The 22,887-nt window shown below is 40.3% G+C and overlaps 1 protein-coding gene and 1 long non-coding RNA gene across 2 annotated transcripts in view; one reads left to right on the top strand and one right to left on the bottom strand.

Annotated features, from left to right (window-relative positions):
• Positions 1–1,907, bottom strand: part of PTCHD4 (patched domain containing 4) — a 174,369-nt gene extending 172,462 nt beyond the window's left edge. Inside the window, exon 1 of the mRNA XM_030871102.2 lies at positions 1,480–1,907. Coding sequence (XP_030726962.1) covers positions 1,480–1,905 — 426 coding nt within the window. The 5' untranslated portion in view covers positions 1,906–1,907. The remainder of the gene's footprint in view (positions 1–1,479) is intronic.
• Positions 1,908–2,111: 204 nt separating this feature from the next.
• LOC132598115 (uncharacterized) lies at positions 2,112–8,622 on the top strand. The gene is made up of 3 exons (XR_009565834.1): positions 2,112–2,357; positions 7,777–7,921; positions 8,284–8,622. It is a non-coding gene; the product is annotated as an uncharacterized lncRNA (long non-coding RNA).
• Positions 8,623–22,887: the final 14,265 nt, after the last annotated feature.

The raw sequence follows: 22,887 nt of genomic DNA on the forward strand, positions 1-22,887 counted from the left end.
AACAAGGACAGTATGTTAAAAGGAAGCAGGTTATGGGATTTCCTGAGGAATTCTTAGTTTCTTAGTGCATTAAATCCTCCTTCAATTCAGGAAAAATAGCCTTTTTATCTCAAAAATCCTGAAAAATGTATTTTTAAAATTGTGTACAGACGCTGTATCAAATAAATAAATAGAAATCTTAGCAGTTTTCTATGTTTGGCCACCCATTCATTGAAACTGGGGTCCCTCCTATTCCATGATCTCCCCAGAAGCGCACACACATCCTCATACACATTAGAAGAAAGAAAATTCCTTCTTCTCGGGAAACACCTGTCTCGGGAATTCTTGGCTGTGCAGCCTCTGAGCGTGCACAGGGTCAAGCATACAAATGGTGCAGTGACTCTTTTGGAAGTCACATTCGTCCCTGAAACTTCAGTCACCTGGAGACTGCATGCCTCATTGCCTGCAGCAGCTCAAACCTGACAGTGTGGAATGAGTTTAGAAATCTCATCTGAGCAACAAAATCTGAAATGAGAGTTTAAACAGTAACATCTATTTAATGCCGAAATTATCATTCACGGCAACTTTTGCTGACTGGGGATTTTTTTCTTTTGCTATTGGGCTGTTATGATAATCTTGCTCTGGTTTGGACTGTGTGTGTGTGTGTGTGTGTGTGGGTGTGTGTGTGTGTGAAAGGAAGATAACAGGACTCAGTTAACTAGTACATCAGTTAGCCGCACATCTCTATTTTCACACATAGAAAATTTCTGCTGCTTCTGCTGTGCGAACACACATACACATAATTCCTGGAATCCTTACCCCATTCATACCCACTGCTTTCAGACACACACTCACAGGGCAGCGAAGCACAAACTCCCTACATGTCAAAGTCAAGCCAGGCTGAAGATGTAAACAGGTGGATATGGCACCAGGTGGATGTGTAATCAGTAATAAGAAATACATCGAGCCCCATAATGAAAAGAAATCCCCCAAATTGTTCAGGATTCCCCCTCCCCCTTCCATTCACTGATTTATTAACCCTGAACAAAGATGTAATTGCAGGGTCTCAGAAACAACTTTTTTTTTCTTTTTTTTTTTCTTTTTTGGCATTTGTTTTGTTTGACTTTGAATTTCTTAATATCTAGTCATGCCATTCATTGCCTGTTTTCTTCACTCAGTTGCCCATCGTTCCCCCCAGCCCCCAAAATGAAAGAAGCATCAGCTTCCGAGTCTTAAGGATGAGACCTCTGCATTTTCTCTGCTTGTTTAGGGCAAGAAATGAAGTGCTGCCTCTTTAACTGGCAGAAGCATGCAAGAGGAGCGTACCTTTAATTTAGTGCTGGGATACCTCACTTGCACCCTGGCTGTTGTCTTATTGGAGACGGCAGCCTGCCTGAGATCCTCTAGCACTGAAATAATATCATCCAGCACGCATTTCTTATCCTGATTTCTCAACACACACAGATGGGAAAAAGTATAATTATAGCCCTTGTGGTTCACCTTCATTTCCAGCACGGCTCGGTGGGTCTGCAGGATCCCCTCAGCCTGGAGCAAAATATTGTCCCCGGGTGGGGAGAGGAGGATCACCCTGCCATACCTCCCGGGGGTGTGTAAGTCCGAATAGAGCTGGCTTTTGGACTGGTCCAGGGGGAAAAGGCTGCTGGCCAGGCTGCGCTCGATCTTGGCCAGGCTGTGGCTGGGAGCGACCAGGCGCTCCAGGTCGCCCTCGGGCTGGAAGCGGTTGAGCGCGCCGAGGCCGAAGGTGATGGTCAGGACTGCGGGCACGGTGAGGAAAAAGACCGGGTGCCGGCTCACGCACGAGCCCAGCCTGTGGCAGAACGACTGGAGCCCTCTGCGAAGCACCTGCCGCAGCATCCTCCACCAAATCCAGCTCGCAGGCGCTCCCGGCCGTCTTAAAAAGCACATGTGACATGTGTAAGCGCCGGGCTACCCCCGCCTCTCCCCCGTCCCACCCGCTCCGGGTCTGCCCCTCGCCCCACCGCCGCCGCCGTCTTCCCGCCCCCTCCGCGCTCACCCCTCACCACTCCACCCGGTCTTTCCCCGGCCCCACCTCCATGCGCTCCTACTACTCTTTCAAACACTGCAGCAAGTTGCAGCAGGGCGGGCAGGTACCCACCGCGCGCGGGGGCGGGCGGCGGGCGCTGCGGGGGCCCTCTGGCCCACCCCTCCCCGGCCACCTCCCGCGCCCCCTCTCACCGCATGAGCAGCGATCCCGCGGTCTAGCCCTTCATCCCGGTGCTGCAGTCCCACGGCCACCCTCGCTGGAGGTGGTTCCGTGCGGAGCGTCCCACAGATGTGGATTTCCTCTCCGTCCTGGTGGGGTTCGGCGCCTAACTGGAACCATGTGGCTCGGTGTTGTAAGAAGCAGACATGTGCCCCACGAGGGGGGGCGGGAGGAGGGAGAGGAGAAGGGGGGGAGCGGGGGATGCAGGGGGGACGGCAGCTAAGCTTTTCCTTTTTTAAGAGGCTGACAGTTATTTTTAGAGTTTTGTTTTCCCTCTTCTCTCCCCGCTGGAGTGAATGGAAGAGGAGATGGTGAAGGCGCCGCTGGCCCATTGGAGCGGTGGCGATTAGAACCTAAGAAGGGGGTTAGGGGTGGGGGGCTGGGGTGGGGGGCGTGGAGGACCCGAGGGCTTTTGGCGGAGGCAGCCTTTTCGCCTTTCTGGATTCCCCGTGCTCTCTAATTCGGCTTGTCGGCCCAAGAAAAGGAGCAGAGAGGATGATGCTGCATTTTTAACATACCACAAAGCATGCAAAGGATCTCCTTGCAGCGCCTTCCACGCTGTCATTCCCCAGACTGGGCGACTGCAGCCGAGGCTGCCAGAGACCCCAACTATTGGCGGTGCGTTGGGCTCTAGGGATCCTTCCTTGCTCTGGTGATTGGAGAAGAGGCATTTGCCAATAGCAGTCGCCTGTGGCTTAGAGGTGTGCGTGTGCGTCTGTGTGTGTGTGTGTGTGTGTGTGTGTGTGTTGGAAGTGAAGGTCCACAGACAATATGTGGTTTCTCATAAAATATTACATTCACTTTCTGTACTTTTGAAGTTTAGGACCAAAAGTTCTTAAGGCTTGTTTCAATCTCCTTCCCCCATTTTCCCTTCCACCCCTCATCCCTGAGAACCTCCATTTTCTCGTGGGAGTGGAACTCCAGAAACAAACGTCTGGGGACACCCATGACAAAATCTTTGAATAAAGAAGGCGAGATAGGTAGGGGGAAACACATTGGAGTCAACTAATGTATGAAACAGAGTCACCTTCACCACATGGGAAAGAAAACTCCCACCAGGTGCAGTTCCTCCCTCCATACCCGACAGTGGGAAGGTGAAGAACCCTTACCTGCAAATCAGATCAATTTCAAAAACTTTAGTATTAATAAGTGTGTGTATTGTTATTTTCTACCTATTGGGGCTCTCACAAAATCACGTTCCAAAAAGAATATGAAAGAATATGACCAAATTCTAAAGTTTGATTGTGAACAGGAGATCTGCTTGCCGAAGTTTCTGTTCTTTCTGTATTTGCCCTAATAGAGAAGATTGAGCTTCAAGAGACGATTCCGCTCACACTCTCCTAATCACACTGAAAGGGCCCGTCCTTCATGAGATGCTTAGAGATGTACCCATCAACGCATACAAACAAGCCAAAGGACTTATCCGCTTAATTGATGCCTTTATTTTTGCTAGTGTTTCAGTTCTTCAGTTAAGAGACCAATGAGACAGCAGAGAGCTCAGAAACAGGGTCAATGCTAAAGGTGGTGTTGTTCATAAAATGAAAGAAAAATCTCAGCCTTTTAAAATGGAAAGTGTTTTTGGTGACCATTCAGCTTGAATTCCTACCCAGGGCAGAAATATCTTCTGTAATATCCCCGATGGTTCTCTATCCAGCCCCAAGCTGCAAAATTCTCACATCTAAAAACTCACTAATTTGTCTAGAAATCATTCTGTTGTTAGAGTTTCCTATCTGTTCTCACAACATTCATGGACTGGTTCTCCCTCTCCTTCACCAGGAAGAGTTCCCTTTGCCTCCAACTGTCACTTCATGTAATGTATCGTTAGTGCCACGTGATGGGAAATTGCTTTTGGCTATACAACAAAGAGGAAATGTGTCTGTCATCCATTTTCTACATCCTCTTCATTATATTAAGTATATTTGGCCATATCACCTACATGAAATTTTCTAAGAAATAGTTGTTTTGCAAAATATGGAAGAATAGATTTTAGGAATGGATGGTGTTGAGCAAGTTATCTAGCCCATCTTATAGATAAAAACATTTTGTAGATAAAGAACTGTAGAGATTAAGTTACTTAAAGGCTACCGTCAGAGTCATTTGCAGAGCTGACACCAGTGTCTGGTCTTGGTCTCTTGTTTCTGGGCCCAATGCATCTTTCCTGGCAGCTTTGGATTGGCCGCATCCCTCTCTTTCTCACAGTGAACAAATATGTCAGAATTGTTTCCTCTCTTCGTACTCTCTCCATTTCCCACATCTCCTTCCCCAATAAATTCAATAGGATTAGAGAAGAATAAACATACCAATAGATAACTGACTAAATAATTTATGATACATCCCTAAGATGATACATTGTTGTAAGATTATAATGACATGAAAATACGTTCACTAAATGTTAAGTGAAAAAAGTATGTACAGTATGAAACCACTTTGAAAAATAGACCCATAGAAAAAAAGATTAAATCTCCATTAAAATGTCTGCTTATTGCAAGATGATAGGATTACAGGTAATTCTTTGAAAGAAAATAACTTCTAAATTTTAGAACAGTTCAGGTTTTGGAAAAATTGTGAAGACAGTACACAGAGGGCCCTTATACCTCACACCCAGTTCCCTAGTATCAATATCTCACATTAGTATGGTACTTTCATGAACATTCATGAACCAGTATTGATACGTTATTATTATCTGAAGTCCATACTTTATTCAGATTTCCTGAGTTTTTACTAACATCATTTTTTGTTCCAGGATCCCATTCAGGACACCACATTGCATTTAGTCATCCTATCTCCTTAGGATCCTCCTGGCTGTGACAGTTCTCAGATTTTCCTCGTTTTTGATGACCTTGACAGATTTGAGGAATGCTGGTCAGACACTTTGTAAAATGTCCCTCAACTGGGAACTGTATGATGTTTTTCTCATGATTAGACTGGGGTAAGAAGTTTTGGGGAGGAAGAACACAGAGGTAAAGTGGCCCTTTCATTACAGCTTATGAAGGGTATATTCTATCAATGTGACTTGTCACTACTAATTGTAAAGTTACTCTTCTTCCATCCACCTTTCCGCACTGTCTTTTTTGGAAGGAAGTCACTATGTACAGCCTACACTTAAGTAGTGGGAGTTATGGTCCACCTCCTTCGTCCCTGAGACTGGAGTTTCCATAAGTTATTTGGAATTTTTCTGCATGGGATATTTGTCTATTCTATTCTATTCCATTCATTTGTTCAATATTTTGTATCAATACAGATTCATGGATATTTCTTTATATATTGGGTTATAATTTGATACTACTTTGTTTACTTTGTTGCTCAAATCATTCTAATTTTGGTCATGAGGAGCTCCTTTGACATATCCCATTGTTGTGGGATACCTTTAAAAAAATTATTCCTTATTTTCTGGCACTGTAAGATATTCCAGGCTCATCTTGTACCTTTCCTGCCCCAGTCCTAGAATCACCCATTTCTCCAAGGAGCCATGCTTTGTTTTATTGTAGAATGGTAATAGAAACAAAGATCTGGGTGCCATATGTGCTGCTTGCTCTTGGGATGTTATTGCTTCTAAGCCCTCTCAGCTGACAGAGAAAGGAAATACATGGGTCTATACTAATCCCTGTATATGTGTATCTATATATAGTTCTTTATGTAACTCTCTGTATCTATATCAAGCTAAATATGTTTATACTTATGTCTCCAACTATAATCTATCGCCAGATGGATAATTGTAGCCTCTTCCCCTTGTTTACCTGTAACCTCCCACTCCAACAGTGAGAAACCGGCTCTGTGAGAAATTTTTAAATAACTTTGCTATAATGAAAACATATTAACTTTTAATTAGAAAAAATGTTTAAGGGAAAGAAGGAAAGCATGGTTTCTTAATTATGATACTGTAAAAGTTAATGCCAAATACCATTATGGAAGAAAAGAATGGTTTCTTCATTTTGATACTGTTAAAAGCTAATGCCAGGGCTTCCCTGGTGGCGCAGTGGTTGAGAGTCCGCCTGCCGATGCAGGGGACACGGGTTCGTGCCCCGGTCCGGGAAGGTCCCACATGCTGCGGAGTGGCTGGGCCCGTGAGCCATGGCCGCTGAGCCTGCGCGTCCGGAGTCTGTGCTCCGCAACGGGAGAGGCCACAACAGTGACAGGCCTGCATACCACACACACACACACACACACACACACAAAGCTAATGCCAAATACCGTATTAGAAAGATAAATTATACGCTAAAAATAAAGGAAATGTTAGCAATATTCTAGATCAACCTAGGGTTAATTTGCACTAAAACATCAGTGGATACCAATCATGTGATAATTCTAGTGAATCTGATGTAAAATCAAGCTTAATATAAAGCTGAAAGCAGTGTACTTAGGGACCAATCAATAACACAATAATCTGTACTGTTTAGTTCATACAGGATTTGCCTTTTCTGATATATCTTAGTCAAGATCAGTCTTCAAGACTTGGAACTAAGTCGGATTTTATCCACTTGTCCTTTTGTAGGATAGGATAACGCAAGTAGGTGAACTTGGACACAGAACATCTGAGTTATAGGTTAGCTCTACAAATCACTTTGTGGGTGTTTTGGGCAAGACACCCAACTCTCTGAGCCTCAGTTTTTGTTGTTTATAAACTTGAATTATATTAGCCCACTTGTTCACTTCAGTCATATCACTATTCACCAAAACTCTTTACCGCTGGTGTATTAATTAATGCTGTAATGCTAGCAATTGTAACAAGTAATCCTCTAAAACTCAGCAGTGTAAAACAATGAAAGTTTATATCTCATTCAAGGTTAATAGTCTATTTTGGATATTCCTCCTGAGCAGGAACAGGTAGAACACAGAGACCTGTTTCCATGGGTCACTCATCCGCCTTTAACTCATGGCTTTCAAGGTCATTCCTAAGACCATTTCCTAGCCAGGCAGCTGAAAGGGGGAGAGAGCCTGGAGGAGCACATCTGGAAGGTTTATGGCACAGTCTGGAAAGAGGCATACATCACTTCCTCTTATATGCCTCTGATTAGAACTTAAGTCACAGAGAAGCTGAATAATGCAGGTTAGCTGTGTATCTAGGGAGAAGAGGAAATGGGTATGATGATCATGGTGCCAACTCCTCACCCCTTTCCTGGATTCTCTTGCCCTCTTTACCCAAGTCCCTGTTATATGTTCAAGGTGAACATCTGGTACCCTTTGCCTTTTCACATAGACCTCGTTGTTCTGCCACTGTCATCTCAAGCAATGCTGGCTTTTGGGTTTTAAGAAAATGCTCTTGGGGCTCCTTCTGTGATGGCTTTAAGGAGTCTGCATTGGATCTTCCACACTTCTTGGTGAGGCCTGTTGTATCCAGGAAGGGCACATCTCAGAGGGAAAGTTTTAGAGGCAATTTGGTCTTTACCATGTTGGATATTTCCAACTGCACCTAGTTTAATAATAAGGATATTTCTTACACATGCATGACAAGATGTCCAGAAGAATGGCAGTTATAGAGCTGGTTAATTTAGGTTCAAGTGTGTCATTAGGAATCCAAGTCCTTTTCATCATTCTGCTTTGTCCCTCCCTAGAGCATGGACTCTGAACTCTGTGCTAGCTCTACGGGCAATACATCCAGGCAAAACAAGAGCCCAAGGAAAAGGAAGCTGCCTCTTTCTCTGCATCTCTCCAAAGAGTGAAGATGTCTTTCCCAGAAGACCCCCAACAGATTTCCTCGTAAGTCTCATTTATCTAAATCAGTCACTGATGAGAGGAATGATAACAAAGTAATTGGCTTAGACCAATCTGGACTCTGGCTGTGGCTGGGAATGGGGCCAGCCTCCTCTCTGAGCACATTGTCATATGGGAGTTTATGTGGGGTTTATTTTGTTTGTTTTGTTTTAAGCAAAAGCTTCTTTAGAAAGAAGCATGGTGTGATGGCAGGGATGTTTGAATGTGGGGCATCCAGCGCTAACTTTGGTGCTGAGTATTTCTGTGTGGAGCACATTAGTTTCTGGAGACTATGCTTTCTGAATGGAAAATAGAGCTGTAGGGCTTCCCTGGTGGCGCAGTGGTTGAGAATCTGCCTGCCAATGCAGGGGACACGGGTTCGAGCCCTGGTCTGGGAAGATCCTACATGCCGCGGAGCAACTGGGCCCGTGAGCCACAATTACTGAGCCTGCGCGTCTGGAGCCTGCGCGTCTGGAGCCTGTGCTCCGTAACGAGAGAGGCCGCGATAGTGAGAGGCCCGCGCACCGCGATGAAGAGTGGCCCCCGCTTGCCACAACTAGAGAAAGCCCTCGCACGGAAACGAAGACCCAACACAGCCATAAATAAATAAATAAAGCAAACTGTCAACAAGTAAAAATAAATAAACACTATTTTAAAAAAAAAAGAAAATAGAGCTGTAATCAGACAAAGAAATTTTTCTGGTTTTTAATTTATTTATGTTAAAAAGCTTTATAGTGGTATACAAAGGATATTTGATATCTTTAAAATTGCCTTTATCTAAATAGGATAGAGATATACAAGTAGTATTCTCCTAGAAACTCCACTCTCTCTGATCACCGTATCTGTGTGGGATGAAACTGACTGACCCAAGGAGTCCATGCAAATTGTAAGTGAAAATTATAAGTTTAGATAGGATTTGCATTAACTGACAACCTAAAACTTATCATCTATAAAGTTGTGCATCAAATGTGGCTTACAGGTTCAGTCTCATTGCCATGTTGTTGCACCCGGTGTGCTTAAAACCTAAAATAAACATCATTCTCATTCCAACAGTAAAATAGCCACAGTACATATTCAAAAAAGGAACAAAAGGGTACAGACATCCACTTTTATACCCTTTATAAATAAATCATCAGGACTGAATTTTTGCCAGAGCTACTATTTTCCTGTGGTGGAACATGGTTAAAGTTCTGAAGAAGATTTCATGCAGTCAAGCTTCTGCTTTTGTATTAATCATTAGTTAGTTTGTCCTCCTGCTTAACTACTGTATCACCTTGGTCAAATCATTAAATGTCCATATGCCTTAGATTTATATCTGTAAACTAATACAATTAGAATTGAGCTAAAGTGATGTTAATTTCACTCCAGGTTTGATGCCATGATCTTCTGGAACTTAAGCTCATGGGGTTCATTTGCTAGGTTTGCTACATCTTAACAAGTGTAACCTCTGATTCCCTACTATTCCCTACTAAGTGTCAGCTTCCCTTTCCTGGTTACTATTTACAAAGTATCAAACACAGAACCTCTGAGGGTTGGGAGTGGCCCAGTACACAAGGAGGCGACAAGCTTTGCTTTGGGTCTGGAAAAAGATAGAGGCTGGAAAAATACTTGGAATATTGTGGCCACAGGGGAGTAGCTGGACTGAAGATTAAGAACTGCCTGCCAAGGTACAGTATACTGCAGAGTCTTATTGGATCAAGGCACAAAGATGGTGTGCTGCTTTGTACACGTTCAATTTTCAATCACTTAAATAAACATTTTCTAATTTAGGTAGAAGTAGGCCACACTTTTTTTAAACCATTTTTTAATTTAATTTTGTTTTTTCTTTTTAAAGCCAAATTAGTACAGGTCAATCAGTTTTGCTCTACAAAAATTGAAGGGTATTCTACACATTTTCCCTTCCTTCCTTCCTTTCCTCTCTTTTCCCCTCCTTCCCTTTCTTCCAATAGGAATTCTTTTTTCTCAAATATTCCTAGCAAGGCCTTCTGCGAATTATTCTAAAAAATATCTCTCTTTCTTCCAGATGAACTCAGGAGGATATTTCTTTCCTATTATTTGTTACAAAGTTATACATTTTCCAAAAAGCTTGTGCTTATATTCAAAATGGGTTGTTGGTTACCAAACTGGGCTTTTGGTGGTGTTACTGCACCCAGGGAGAATCCTGTTCTTAAAGGAGCAGTGCTCAGTAACTACTGTGTGCATCACTTTCAGGCCTGACCACGAAAATGCCTCCTATTCCCTGATAGGGCAGTTCTCTCATCAGATCCTGACAAAATAATTTTGTGAAGCCATTTGCTGAGTGGAAGAAGGCATCATATTTGCCAGGGAAGAGATATTCTAGTAGGGAAACAGTAGGGATGTTGCCCCTGGATAGAACCTTTGTTACTGCCTCATCAGATAGCAACATAGATGCCACTGTAAAGAAAACAGCAAGATGACAACACTCCCTGTCCCTGGTAACAGTGTTACCCACCAGGGTTCCTGGCCCTCCCCAACCAATAGAAATTGACTAGAGGCCCCACAAGAAATTCAGGCGAGGCTTTATTGGGGCGCCTGCTGCAGCAGCAGGGAGCGAGAACAAACAACAGGTTCCTTCACTTGCTCTTTCAGTGGCAGGGGCAGGTCGAACTGATTCCAATTCCTTATACAGGATGAGGGTAGGGGTATGTCCAGGGGTCAGGCTGTAGGGGTGTCTTAGCTGGTTTACTACCCGTTAGGTGGTGGTGTGTGCAGGGGGCATGCGCGGTACCCTGTTTTTGCTCAAGGCTCTTCAAGAGTGGCAATTGGATTTTTTGGTTTCTTTGTATCTTTTGGGTCCAGAATTTGCCCCAACTGTGCATGCACAGTTTTTTTTTTTTAACATCATTATTGGGTTATAATTGCTTTACAATGGTGTATTAGTTTCTGCTATATAACAAAGTGAATCAGCTATACATATACGTATATCCCCATCTGTCCTCCTCCTTGCGTCTCCCTCCCACCCGCCCTATCCCACCCCTCTAGGTGGTCACAAAGCACCGAGCTGATCTCCCTGTGCTATGTGGCTGCTTCCCACTAGCTATCTATTTTACATCTGGTAGTGTATGTATGTCCATGCCACTCTCTCACTTTATCACAGCTTATCCTTCCCCCTCCCCATGTCCTCAAGTCCAGTCTCTATGTCTCTGTCTTTATTCCTGTCCTGCCCCTAGGTTCTTCAGAACCTTTTTTTTTTTTTTTTTAGATTCCATATATATGTGTTAGCATATGGTATTTGTTTTTCTCTTTCTGACTTACTTCACTATGTATGACAGACTCTAGGTCCATCCACCTCATTACAAATAACTCAATTTCGTTTCTTTTTATGGCTGAGTAATATTCCATTGTATATATGTGCCACATCTTCTTTATCCATTCATCTGTCAATGGACACTTAGGTTGCTTCCATGTACTGGCTATTGTAAATAGAGTTGCAATGAACATTGTGGTACATGACTCTTTTTGAATTATGGTTTTCTCAGGGTACACGCCCAGTAGTGGGATTGCTGGGTCATATGGTAGCTCTATTTTTAGTTTCTTGAGGAACCTCCATACTGTTCTCCATAGTGGCTGTATCAATTTACATTCCCACCAACAGTGCAAGAGGGTTCCCTTTTCTTCACACCCTCTCCAGTATTTATTGTTTGTAGATTTTTGATGATGGCCATTCTGACTGGTGATACCTCACTGCAGTTTTGATTTGCATTTCTCTAATGACTAGCAATGTTGAGCGTCCTTTCATGTGTTTGTGGGCAATCTGTATATCCTTTTTATGGAAACACAAAAGACCCCAAATAGCCAAAGCAATCTTGAGAAAGAAAAACAGAGTTGTAAGAATCAGGTTTCCAGACTTCAGACTATACTACAAAGCTACAGTAATCAAGACAGTATGGTACTGGCACAAAAACAGAAATATAGATCAATGGAACAGGATAGAAAGCCCAGAGATAAACCCACGCACATATGGTCACCTTATCTTTGATAAAGGAGCCAAGAATATACAATGGAGAAAAGACAGCCTCTTCAATAAGTGGTCCTGGGAAAACTGTATAGCTACATGTAAAAGAATGAAATTAGATCACTCCCTAACACCATACACAAAAATAAACTCAAAATGGATTAAAGACCTAAATGTAATGCCAGACACTATAAAACTCTTAGAGGAAAACATAGGCAGAACACTCCATGACATAAATCACAGCAAGATCCTTTTGACCAACCTCCTAGAGAAATGGAAATAAAAACAAAAATAAACAAATGGGACCTAATGAAACTTAAAAGCTTTTGCACAGTAAAGGAAACCATAAACAAGACCAAAAGACAACCCTCAGAATGGGAGAAAATATTTGCAAACGAAGCAACTGACAAAGGATTAATCTCCAAAATATACAAGCAGCTCATGCAGCTCAATATCAATAAAACAAACAACCCAATCCAAAAATGGGCAGAAGACCTAAATAGACATTTATCCAAAGAAGATATACAGATTGCCAACACACAGTTATTTTTAGTCCCATACAGTTTCTTTGTATTTTGTTGCTTGAGGAGAGGTGTTTCCAGGTACAAGCATTGCAGCACTTCAGCAAAGGGTCCCAGGTCGCAGCCTGTCTCAACAGCAGCCCTTGCCCCACAGGTAGAACAGAAAGAGAGAGGTAAATAGTGAGAAGGAGACTTTGCAAGGGAGTGGTGCAGAGGGGGTAATCTAGCCCAACAGAAAGGAGGATTTTACCACTGACACTGTTTAGAATGACAGCACATGGTGATAATAATAAGCAGACCAAATTTTAGTCAGTCTTACTATTTCTTTAAATTTTCTACAGCCAGTGCTATTACTGCCTACACTTGAGATGAAGGGCTTCCACTGCTCTGTCTTCTCCCCATACCTGGTAAACCACTGCTCCCAGGAGTTGCAACTGTGATTTCTGAGCAAGTTCCTAATCTGCATATTCAATACTGCATATTGTTGAAAATATTTGGGTGGAACACTGTAACATGAAAGACCTAGCTGGTCTACTCATATGATTATAACCCCTGTCCCTTGGATGACTACCCATCTCCCCACCTCTCAGAATGGTGTGGAAATTGAGAGGAGAGACATGGAAGAACCTAGCTCCTGGTGCAGCAGAACTTGCATATGACTTAATTTCAAATAGAGTTTTCACGCTGGGGAAAACAGATTTCTTCAGAAAAAGATATAAGTGAAATGGCATTAGACATCAGACGAACTCAAACTCTTTAGAAGAGTGTTTGACATTCAAAAATTTGGTCTTCATCCTGTCAAACAAAGTGAGGAATTCCACTGTGACCTTTGGGAAATTTTCAGCCTTTTAGCCAGGAAAAGCAGTGTAAACAAAATGAATTCATATTCAAATGGCAAAATAAAAAAGTTTCACATGACCCTTCACCTGTTCTACATAAACAACAATGTATGTGCAGCAAACATGTAGCCTAAACATCTGGAGATTTAGTTATCTTGTTGACATAGATAAAATCAATAGATGTTTATAGAAACTGTGATGAAACCTCTCTCTGTGAGCCCTCATCGTTGCGTGCAGCTATAAAATTTAGTGCAGTCTTTTCTCTACCATGTTGAAATAATCGATATCTCCCTCTTACACAGACTGCAGTCTTCATGAGGGAAATGCATACTACCCTCTGGTCTTGCACCCTCACTTTCTAACAGGATGCCTGGCATATAATAACCAGATAGCAACAAAATAGTCACTGAACTCATTCCAGAATGGCTCTCCTGATGTAAGAAAAACACAGAAGGAACTAAGGAAGGTAAGACAAGTATACTTGTCCCTAAGGATAAGACACAACACACAACATTTGACCCAGAGATTTGGTCCTTGTGGCTGATGACATGGGTGTGTACTCCTGTTCGCCTGTGTCCATTGTCCATTTTCCTTTTGTTCCCAAGTATCTCTTTGTTTGGCCCTCCTAGCTGCCCTGTCACCAGTCTCAGCTCTCCTGGCTTTATCAGATGTCTGAGTCTTGGAGCTTACCTTTCTTTCTTTCAGCACTGTGCTTTTCTGATAACTTTTTTTCTTTTGGTGATTTTCATGATCTAAACAATTCATTACAGCTGCAGTGTAAATTCAAGCTCAGGAGTGGCAAAAGATGAAGCTGAAGGAATGAGCAGGTGAAGAACATAATGAAGCTTAGAAACTAGGTTCATTCACACACTGACTGAAGAGTTACTGAATAACAAAAATGTGCAAAACCTCCCATGCAAACTGGACAGGATGGCTACTTTCACCCAGAGCTTACAATGTAGGGGGAGCAAAAGAGTTGGAGCTTCTTGCTCAGAACAATGTAGGGGCTACTGAAGTGCTACAGGAACAGACTGGGTTTTAGAGCACAGCTCTGCTACAGTGTAGACAGGGAACTGGATGGTGTAAGAGTGAAGACTGGTTGTTCCTTTAGGAAGCCAAAGCAGTTATTTGAGCTGATGACAAGAGCATTCTGGACCAAGGTAATAAGGACAGGGACAGGTGAGAAATGAAAGGATTTGAGAGTCCCTTACAGGTGAAAATAGATACAATTTGGTGCTCGATTAAATGTGTATGTGTACACTGAAAACAGAGAGTATACCTCCTCAATGTACCTGCAAAGGTAAGCATAAAAGCAATGGCAGTAACTTTTCTCCTTTCAGTTTTACAGGTCATGGCTGTACACATAATAGATACCTGGACTCTGGATAGACACATCTGGTTCAAATCCCTCAAATCCCTTCTCTGCCTCCTTCTAGTGGTATTACCTTGGCTAAAATATTTAATAACCACTCTAAGTTTTAGCCTTTTTATCGGTAACAGTGGGATAATAAAAGTTCACAAGTCAGATGCTAGTGTGCACATTAACTGGAATACTGAATGTAAATATTCAAATACATTAATAGACGAATGCACGTTATGTAGTTATATGAGAAGTATTACATGTGCTTCTTGCCTTCAAATATTTATGCAAGGGGAAAGGCATTACATAATTACTTGAAAGTAAAACAGATAATTAAATTAATTTGTGTATATTTAAAAGCTGTACTAAGTATATATATAGATAGATTTAGATATTATTTATATGATTGCAGATACTTAAAAGGAAGTAGTTTAAGGGCAGAAGTTTACAGTAATAGGCAGAGAACCTCAGCTATGTTGAACGTTTACTGTATGCTAAATATTATGCTAGTTACTTTATTTTTTAAATAAATTTATTTATTTATTATTAATTTATATTTGGCTGCGTCGGGTCTTTGTTGCTGTGCATGAGCTTTCTCTAGTTGTCGTGGGCAGGGCTACTCTTCGTTTTGCGGTGCGCAGCCTTCTTATTACGGTGGCTTCTCTCATTGAGGCGCACCGGCTCTAGGCCCTCAGGCTTCAGTAATCTTGGCTCACAGGCTCTAGAGCACAGGCTCAGTAGTTGTGGTGCACAGGCTTAGTTGTTCCACGACACGTGGGATCTTCCCCGGCCAGGGATAGAACCCGTGTCCCCTGCATTGGCAGGAGGATTCTTAACCGCTGTGCCAGCAGGGAAGTACCTATGCTAGTTACTTTATATTCATTATTTAATTAATTACTAAAGAATCCTGTGACATAGATTATCACTTACTCAGTATTACAGATACTAGAACTGAGGTCTGCAGGGTTAGGAATTACTGGAATTTGAAATCAGGCTAGCCAACTATAAAGCTCATTCTTATTCTGATATTCAGACTGCTGAGTAGAATTTTCTGTGTTCTTAGTGTATAATGGATTTTTCCTTGTTTAGAAAAATTGCCTATCTATTGACTTTTTCTTGCTTTGCCTCCCTGTGTATACAAGGGAAATATTCTACCATCTGTGTCAGATTTGTCCTGGGGACAAAAAGACCTTCGCTTAATGATGTCCCTTCTCTTGGTGGGAAGGGAGGGCTTTCTACAACCATCAGAATTCAGGAATATTCTCTTCAGGAAATGAGTGTAGAGGGAAGACTGCAGAACATGCTGGACAAAAGGAAAAATGTGACCTACAAAATATTGTTTTTAGGTCCTGTGAGATTCCATTCAATTTATGTTTCTTTCACTTAAGCTCTGGCCTATTTGGTCAAAGGGAGCAAATTTAGTAATTAGTTCTACTCTCAATTCCTCAGTCATTTCTGTTTTGTGGAGTATAATGATTTCCTGAGGAAAGGACAGCCACCACGGCACATTTCTTAAAAGAAGAGACCACACAAATACACACACACAAACACACACACACGTATGCAAAATTCCCTATTTTTATACTTTTATCAAAGTAAAATCAAATAGTACACAGACCTTATAATGAAAAGCAAGGCTCTTTGCTCTAAAACTTCCCACTCTCAGTCCCACTACTGAGAAACAACTGTCATTATATTTTTAGCCCTTTCTTCTGGAAGATTTCTCTAAACCTCTAAACAATAGTTATAGAGCTCTATTTCAGGATTAACCATTTCAGACTAAAGTCTTTTTCTATTGCTTCTTTTAATGTGCCCACAAAATTAAGTCAATTATTTTTATACAAATAGCTTATAATTATAGTTACCTCTTAAAACTATTATAAATATGCATTATTAAAAACATTAAGTTGCATGTAGTCAATGATGATAAAAAGAGCTGCATTTATTATAATATAATTTTAGTACCGAATGGGTTTACTCATTTATTTAACCATCCTCCTATTGATACATACTTGGCTTAGCTACAGATTCTGGCCTTTATAAATGATGCTGAATAAGCAAAAACTGTTGCTAAATTTGAGCACACACATACATAATTTCCTAGGAAAAATTCCTGTTAATATCGTTTCTAGCACAGCTTTTTGTTTGTTTTTTTGGTTTTAGTTATTGAAACATATTGTTAAACTTCCTTCCAGAAAGTCTATGCCAACTTATTTTCTCATTAGTACAAGGATCAACAAACATTGTCTGTGAAGGACCAGATAGTAAATATTTTAAGCTTATGGGCCAAAGGCAAAACTGAGGATATTAGACAAGTGTTTATATAATAAGAGAGAAACACAACTTCCCATACATTTTTAATTAATGAAGTTCAAAATATAATAATAAGAAGAATAAAAATAAAGCACAATTTTTTTGTAACACAGATCTGCTAATGAAAAAAATAGATTTCGTTTTGGGCGGTAACATTTTGCTTAGTTATATACGTCAGGCAGAATAATGACCCTACAAATATGTCCACATCCTAGTCCTTGGATCCTTTACATATGTTATACAGCAAAAGGGAAGTTGTAGATATAATTGAGATTATGAGAGTTAAAATAGGGAGATTAGCTTGGGTTATTCATGTAGGTTTAATTTAATCAAATGAGCTCTTGAAAGTAGAGAGAATGCTCTCAGGCTGAAGACAGAGCGATGCAGTGGAAGAAGTCATAGAGATTAGAAGCATGAGAAGGACTTGACCCACAGATGGTCGAGGGGCCACATGGAAAGCATGAGAAAGATCATGGGGAGTATCTAGGAGCAAAGATTGGCCCCTGGCCAACAGTCAGCAAGGAAATGAGGGCCTCAGTTCTACAACCATAAGGAACTGAATTCATCCAACAACCTGAATGAACTTAGAAGTAGAATCATTCCCGGAGCCTCCAGAAAGGAACACAGTTTTGCTGACACCATGATGTTGGCTTTGTGAGACTTTAAGAAGAGCCATGCTGTAACTCAGACTTCTGACTTACAAAACTGTAAGATAAAAAATGGGTATTCTTTTTAAGCCACTAAGTTGTGGTAATTAGTTATAGCAGTGACTGAAAACTCACAACATTGGGGTTTCACTTTTGTGTGCTCTGTCATCAAAATTGGTTGCAAATATCCATCTGTCAATGTTGATCTGAAATGAGATTTTGTATATATCATCTATGAAATGTATTTTCACACAGGTAGGTACTGTTAACAATCCACAAACATATGATTTTTTAAAATTAATTAATTTATTTATTTAGGCCGTGCTGGGTCTTACTTGCGGCACACGGGATCTAGTTCCCTGACCAGGGCTTGAACTCGGGCCCCTTGCATTGGAAGCATGGAGTCTTACCCCCTGGACTACAAGGGAAGTCCCACAAACATACGATTTTTATTTTTTTGGATTCCTTTTCTTTCTTTCTTTTTTTAAACATCTTCATTGGAGTATAATTGCTCTGCAATGGTGTGTTAGTTTCTGCTTTATAAGAAAGTGAACCAGCCATACATATACATATATACCCATAACTCTTCCTTCTTGTGTCTCTCCCCCCACCCTCCCTATCCCACCCCTCTGGGTGGTCACAAAGCACCGAGCTGATCTCCCTGTGCTATGCGGCTGCTTCCCACTAGCTATCTATTTTACATTTGGTAGTATATATAAGTCCATGCCACTCTCTCACTTCGTCCCAGCTTACCCTTCCCCCTCCCCGTGTCCTCAAGTCCATACATATGATTTTTAATTGAACATGTTCATCTCTTGGAAGGAATTTGTGGATTCTATTAGATTCTCTTCTTAATGTTTGCCTTTTAACATGCCATTGCATTGCAGATTAACCACTTTCAATGAAGATTCGGTGGAAGCTCCTCAGTTGCACAGTTAAATTGATCTCAAAATATGGAAATTTCCCGTGCACTTTCACCAAGGTCAGACAAAGGCTGCTGTAATTTTAGCAGCAGTGGATGCAGTCTGTAGTTTTAGCTCAGAACTGTAATTTAGCCCATGACCAATCTGTCTAAGAATGGAGATCTAGCTTGTTGTTTTAACTTTTGACAGCATAAGACATAAAAATAAGTTTGCTATTACTTGTGATTCAACAACATCAGTTGTTGTGCAAATGACCATGCTGAAGCACACATTTCACATATAAGCATTCTCCTGCCTTTCTTCATGTTCATTAAGAAACATCAAGTTAGCAGCAAAAGCTAATTTCAAAGCTGCTCAGGATTTGATAACAGTGGTTAAGAGAAGTTCTCCTCATTCAGAAAAATTGTATTCTTGGTCCTGAGTTCAAAATCATCCAGCTGACAATGCTTAAGTTCTCAAGAGTGATTGAAGTTCACTGTTGACATCACTGGTTCAGTAATACCAGATAGAGTCAAATATTTTATGCAAAGTGCCTGCTAATGAATAATATAGGGAATAACCTTAAGCTTTAAACACTTGGATTCTTCACAAGTTATATGAATTAAAAAAAAAATAAGCCCTTTTCTGTTCCACACAGGTTTTTACCACCATCAATGATAACACATCTTATCAGATTCCACTTCAGGTTGTACTGAATTAGTTTTTCTCAGCTTCCTTGAAAATATTCTCACCTATGTTTATTTCACACAGATTAGTCATGGAGGGTAATTCTTCAGTCATTTCAAACTCATCACTGACTTCTTTGATGAGCAACAACCGACTAACGTTGGTAAGGAAAGCCACTCAAGATCATTTGCCTTGTCTTTAATTGACTAAAAATGTCACTCTCAATGTTTTCAACTCTTTGAGAAACTGTTCTTGTCAAAAAGTTGATAGTCTTAATTACTTTCTCTCATTACATTTCTTCAATTGCCAAGTCAACATTGGTAAATGGATTTCTTGCTTGGCTAATAAATGACCTTCTGAGAAATTTCATTGCAACCTCATTTTTGCTTTCATTGCAACCTCATATTTGCTTTTGTTTTTATTCTTGTGAAGAAATTTGTTGTGATTAGTTATTCCATTTAGATTTTTCTACTTTATCTGATTGTTGTTTTCCCATGAGTTGGAGATGTGATGTGAGTGCATAGTCTGAAAATATCAACATTTATTTGGCACTGCTATAGTATCATTGCTTAATAAAAAAGACATTTTTTATCTAATTTGATAATGAAATAATCCATAATCCACTGTACCATTAGATTGCAGTACTCAAAGTCCACTCTTTTCTTCTTTTCTTATTTTGACATGATATGCAATGGTAATAAAATAAATGTTGTGGTACAGTGATATGCATGGCACCAGAAATGTTGTAGAATTAGAACTGTCACTGTGATTTTGTAGTGAACCAAGCAATGGTGCAAAGCAATGAGAGTGCAACATATGGTCTGTGTCACAGCTGCTCAACTACACGGTTGGAGCATGGAAACAGCCGTAGGTAATGTGTAAATGAATGGGTGTGGCTGAGTTCTAATAAAAATTTAATTGTGGACACTAACAACTGAATTTTATATAGTTTTCATCTGCCACAAATAATTATTTTTCTTTTGATTTTTATTTTACTTCAATAATTTAAAAGGAAAAGCCTGCCCTTAACTTGAAATCCATAAAAAAAGAGAGGTCGAGATTTGGCCTTAGGGCTGTAGTTTGCAGACCCTTGTGCCGGAAGAATATCCTTTAATAAAAGATCAAAAATTTCAAATAAACTTAAATCACTAAATATTCTCCATTTATTGTTAAATAAATATACTTCAGTGAAAATATAGTAGGGGAGAATGGGGAGTATGGAGGTGAAAGGGGAAGGACATTGACTTATTTCTCAGAGCAAGTCTGCTTACAGTTGAACTAATGAAGTAAGAATTCTGTGTCACTATGAGGAGATGGCAGTAGAATAATGTGAATGAAAAGTGACATTTGGATTTGTTTCCCTTTAACTTTTTCAATTTTACTTGTGGGGAATGCTTTAGATTAAGAAAGTGAGAATGTCTACAGAGAAAAACACACATGCAGAAGGAATAAAACATTCCCACCACAACTCTCTACAGTTACTATGTTTTGTTTTATTTTTATCATTTGCACAAATGATAATATTTGTCCTAGATTTTTGTTATCCCTATTCTTTTTTAACAGTGCAAATAAGAATTCCTTTACATCAATATTCTCATTATCTAAAAGAGTAAATAAGAGGAATCCCTTTACCTTAATATTCTAAGCTTTTGCTTCTCTTAATTTTCAGAATTTTATTGTACATACAAAAGAGCTGTTTGTACCAAAGTAGACTTGAAGCAGAGATGGACCAGCTCAGTATTTAAAGCTTTGAAATGGAAGACATGGAGGCTGCTCCCAACTCTACCCCCATCACTTGCCTGCCCGCCTGTCCAGACACCTCCTCCCTAGGCCTGTCTATCTGTGTAGAGATGTGACACAGCATTGGTTTCAGGACAGGACTAGCCCCAGCCTAGAAAAATTGTGAAATGGGATTGGCGTTTGTCCCTTGTGACCACCTTCAGTGCTTCCCTCCTCTGACCTATTTGATATTTTCAGAAGTCCCAGTACCCAGAGTCTCATATTTAGTACTTCTTGTTTTCATGCCCTATGACAGGTACTCAGACCAGTACCTTTATGCTTTTAGGTGATACAATACCAAGTTTGATAAACCAAGTTGTGCTATCATAATACCTCTTATTAATAAAGCAATTATAATGCTAATGATCTTAATCATAATAGTTAACATTTATGGCATCCTTACTAAGAGCCAGGGCCTTTGCAGGCACTGTTTTATTTAATCCTCACAAAAGTGCTGGGTGGGTGGTATTCATTGCTATAGGGTTCTAGATGAATTAATTGAGGCTCCAAGAGGATAAACAACTTACTTAAGTTCTCATAACCACTAGATGGCAGAGCCTAGATTCAAATCCAGATGCTTTTTGTTCCAAAGCCTATATATAGATTCTAAAGAGAAAGCTGATGAAGCAAATGAAAAAGTCATAACTATCTAAAAAGAATTAGCCTGCTACTGTGTGAGCTGTCACTTCCTTTAGCTCTCAATTATTAATGAGTTAGGCAGCCAAGACAAGGGTCAATTATAACGTTTATGTATCTCTATTTTAAATGAAACCATTATGCGGTAGCCTCAAGTTAAATCTCAGATAAAGTGGGCAATATACAGAATATATTAATGTAAGAGCAACTTAGATAAAATATAAATGTTATTTTACAATATACAACCCAGCTGGCTGCACTCAATTGAGGGTATAGCCACTAATTATATTTACTTCAAAACCAAAATAATATTTTGTGTGGACATGTTAAGTTACAAAACTGACAATAGGAAACTCAGGATCATAGATTCCTTGTCCTTTCTTGTAGAACTTTTACAGGAAAGCATCCAGAATTTGGTTGTTCTGATAAAACACAAAACAATACTCTGTATCTTTTAGAAGTCTCTTCTGATAGCATTTTGGTGTGCCCCATTTGGAAGGGTGGGCCTCTTCAGTCAGCACTAATTGATTTACCTCACTTAGCATAGTTTAGCTGCTCAAAAAAATATGTCGATTTGATTTAAGAAAACCTATTTCATGAAAACCCCAAGTTCTAAAACAGGTAAGTGATTTATAGTTTCTAGTGCCTCCTTTCTTCATAAAAAGCAATTGACTTTTTGGCCTCTGTTTAAATGATCAACTGATTGTGTTAAAGATGACTATGGAATAGATCAAACAAAAGCAATGCATGAAATAAACACTCATAAGTCTGGGTGGTTGTGTAAATGTGAATGTGAGTTGTTGAAGATGATTTATTATTTCAAAGCCGTGAGCAAAAATCCAGCAAAGTCCAACATATCATATAAGAATATCACTAAGTGTTTGAGGAACTAAAGGGCTCTGTGATGTTAGTGTAGTGGAAAGGTACATATTTCACAAAGTCAAAGGGACCTGAATTTTTCCCCAATGTGTAGGCTTTGCCCAGATCTATGAGTTAAAGAAAAATGGGTAAACATCACTCTGATGCAAGCTTGCCTGTGTTGAAGACAAATGTATACTGATGCCATAATGTGGTGAAGTCAATAGTAGCAAGGCCAGATAAGGTAGAAATTCCCAGAAGATTAATAGTAATCAAATGATGGTAATGACAGCTGAACAATTTACAATGTACTTATTCTAGGACAGACATAGTTTCAAGGATGTTCTAAATATTATTTATTTAATACTTTCCATAATATTGGACTCTGAGACTCTGGGAAGTTATGGTCACTAATTAAGTGGTAAATCGGGTATATAAAGGCTATCAGTCTGTC

Source organism: Globicephala melas, chromosome 11 (assembly GCF_963455315.2).
Source record: "Globicephala melas chromosome 11, mGloMel1.2, whole genome shotgun sequence".
NCBI lineage: Eukaryota > Metazoa > Chordata > Mammalia > Artiodactyla > Delphinidae > Globicephala > Globicephala melas.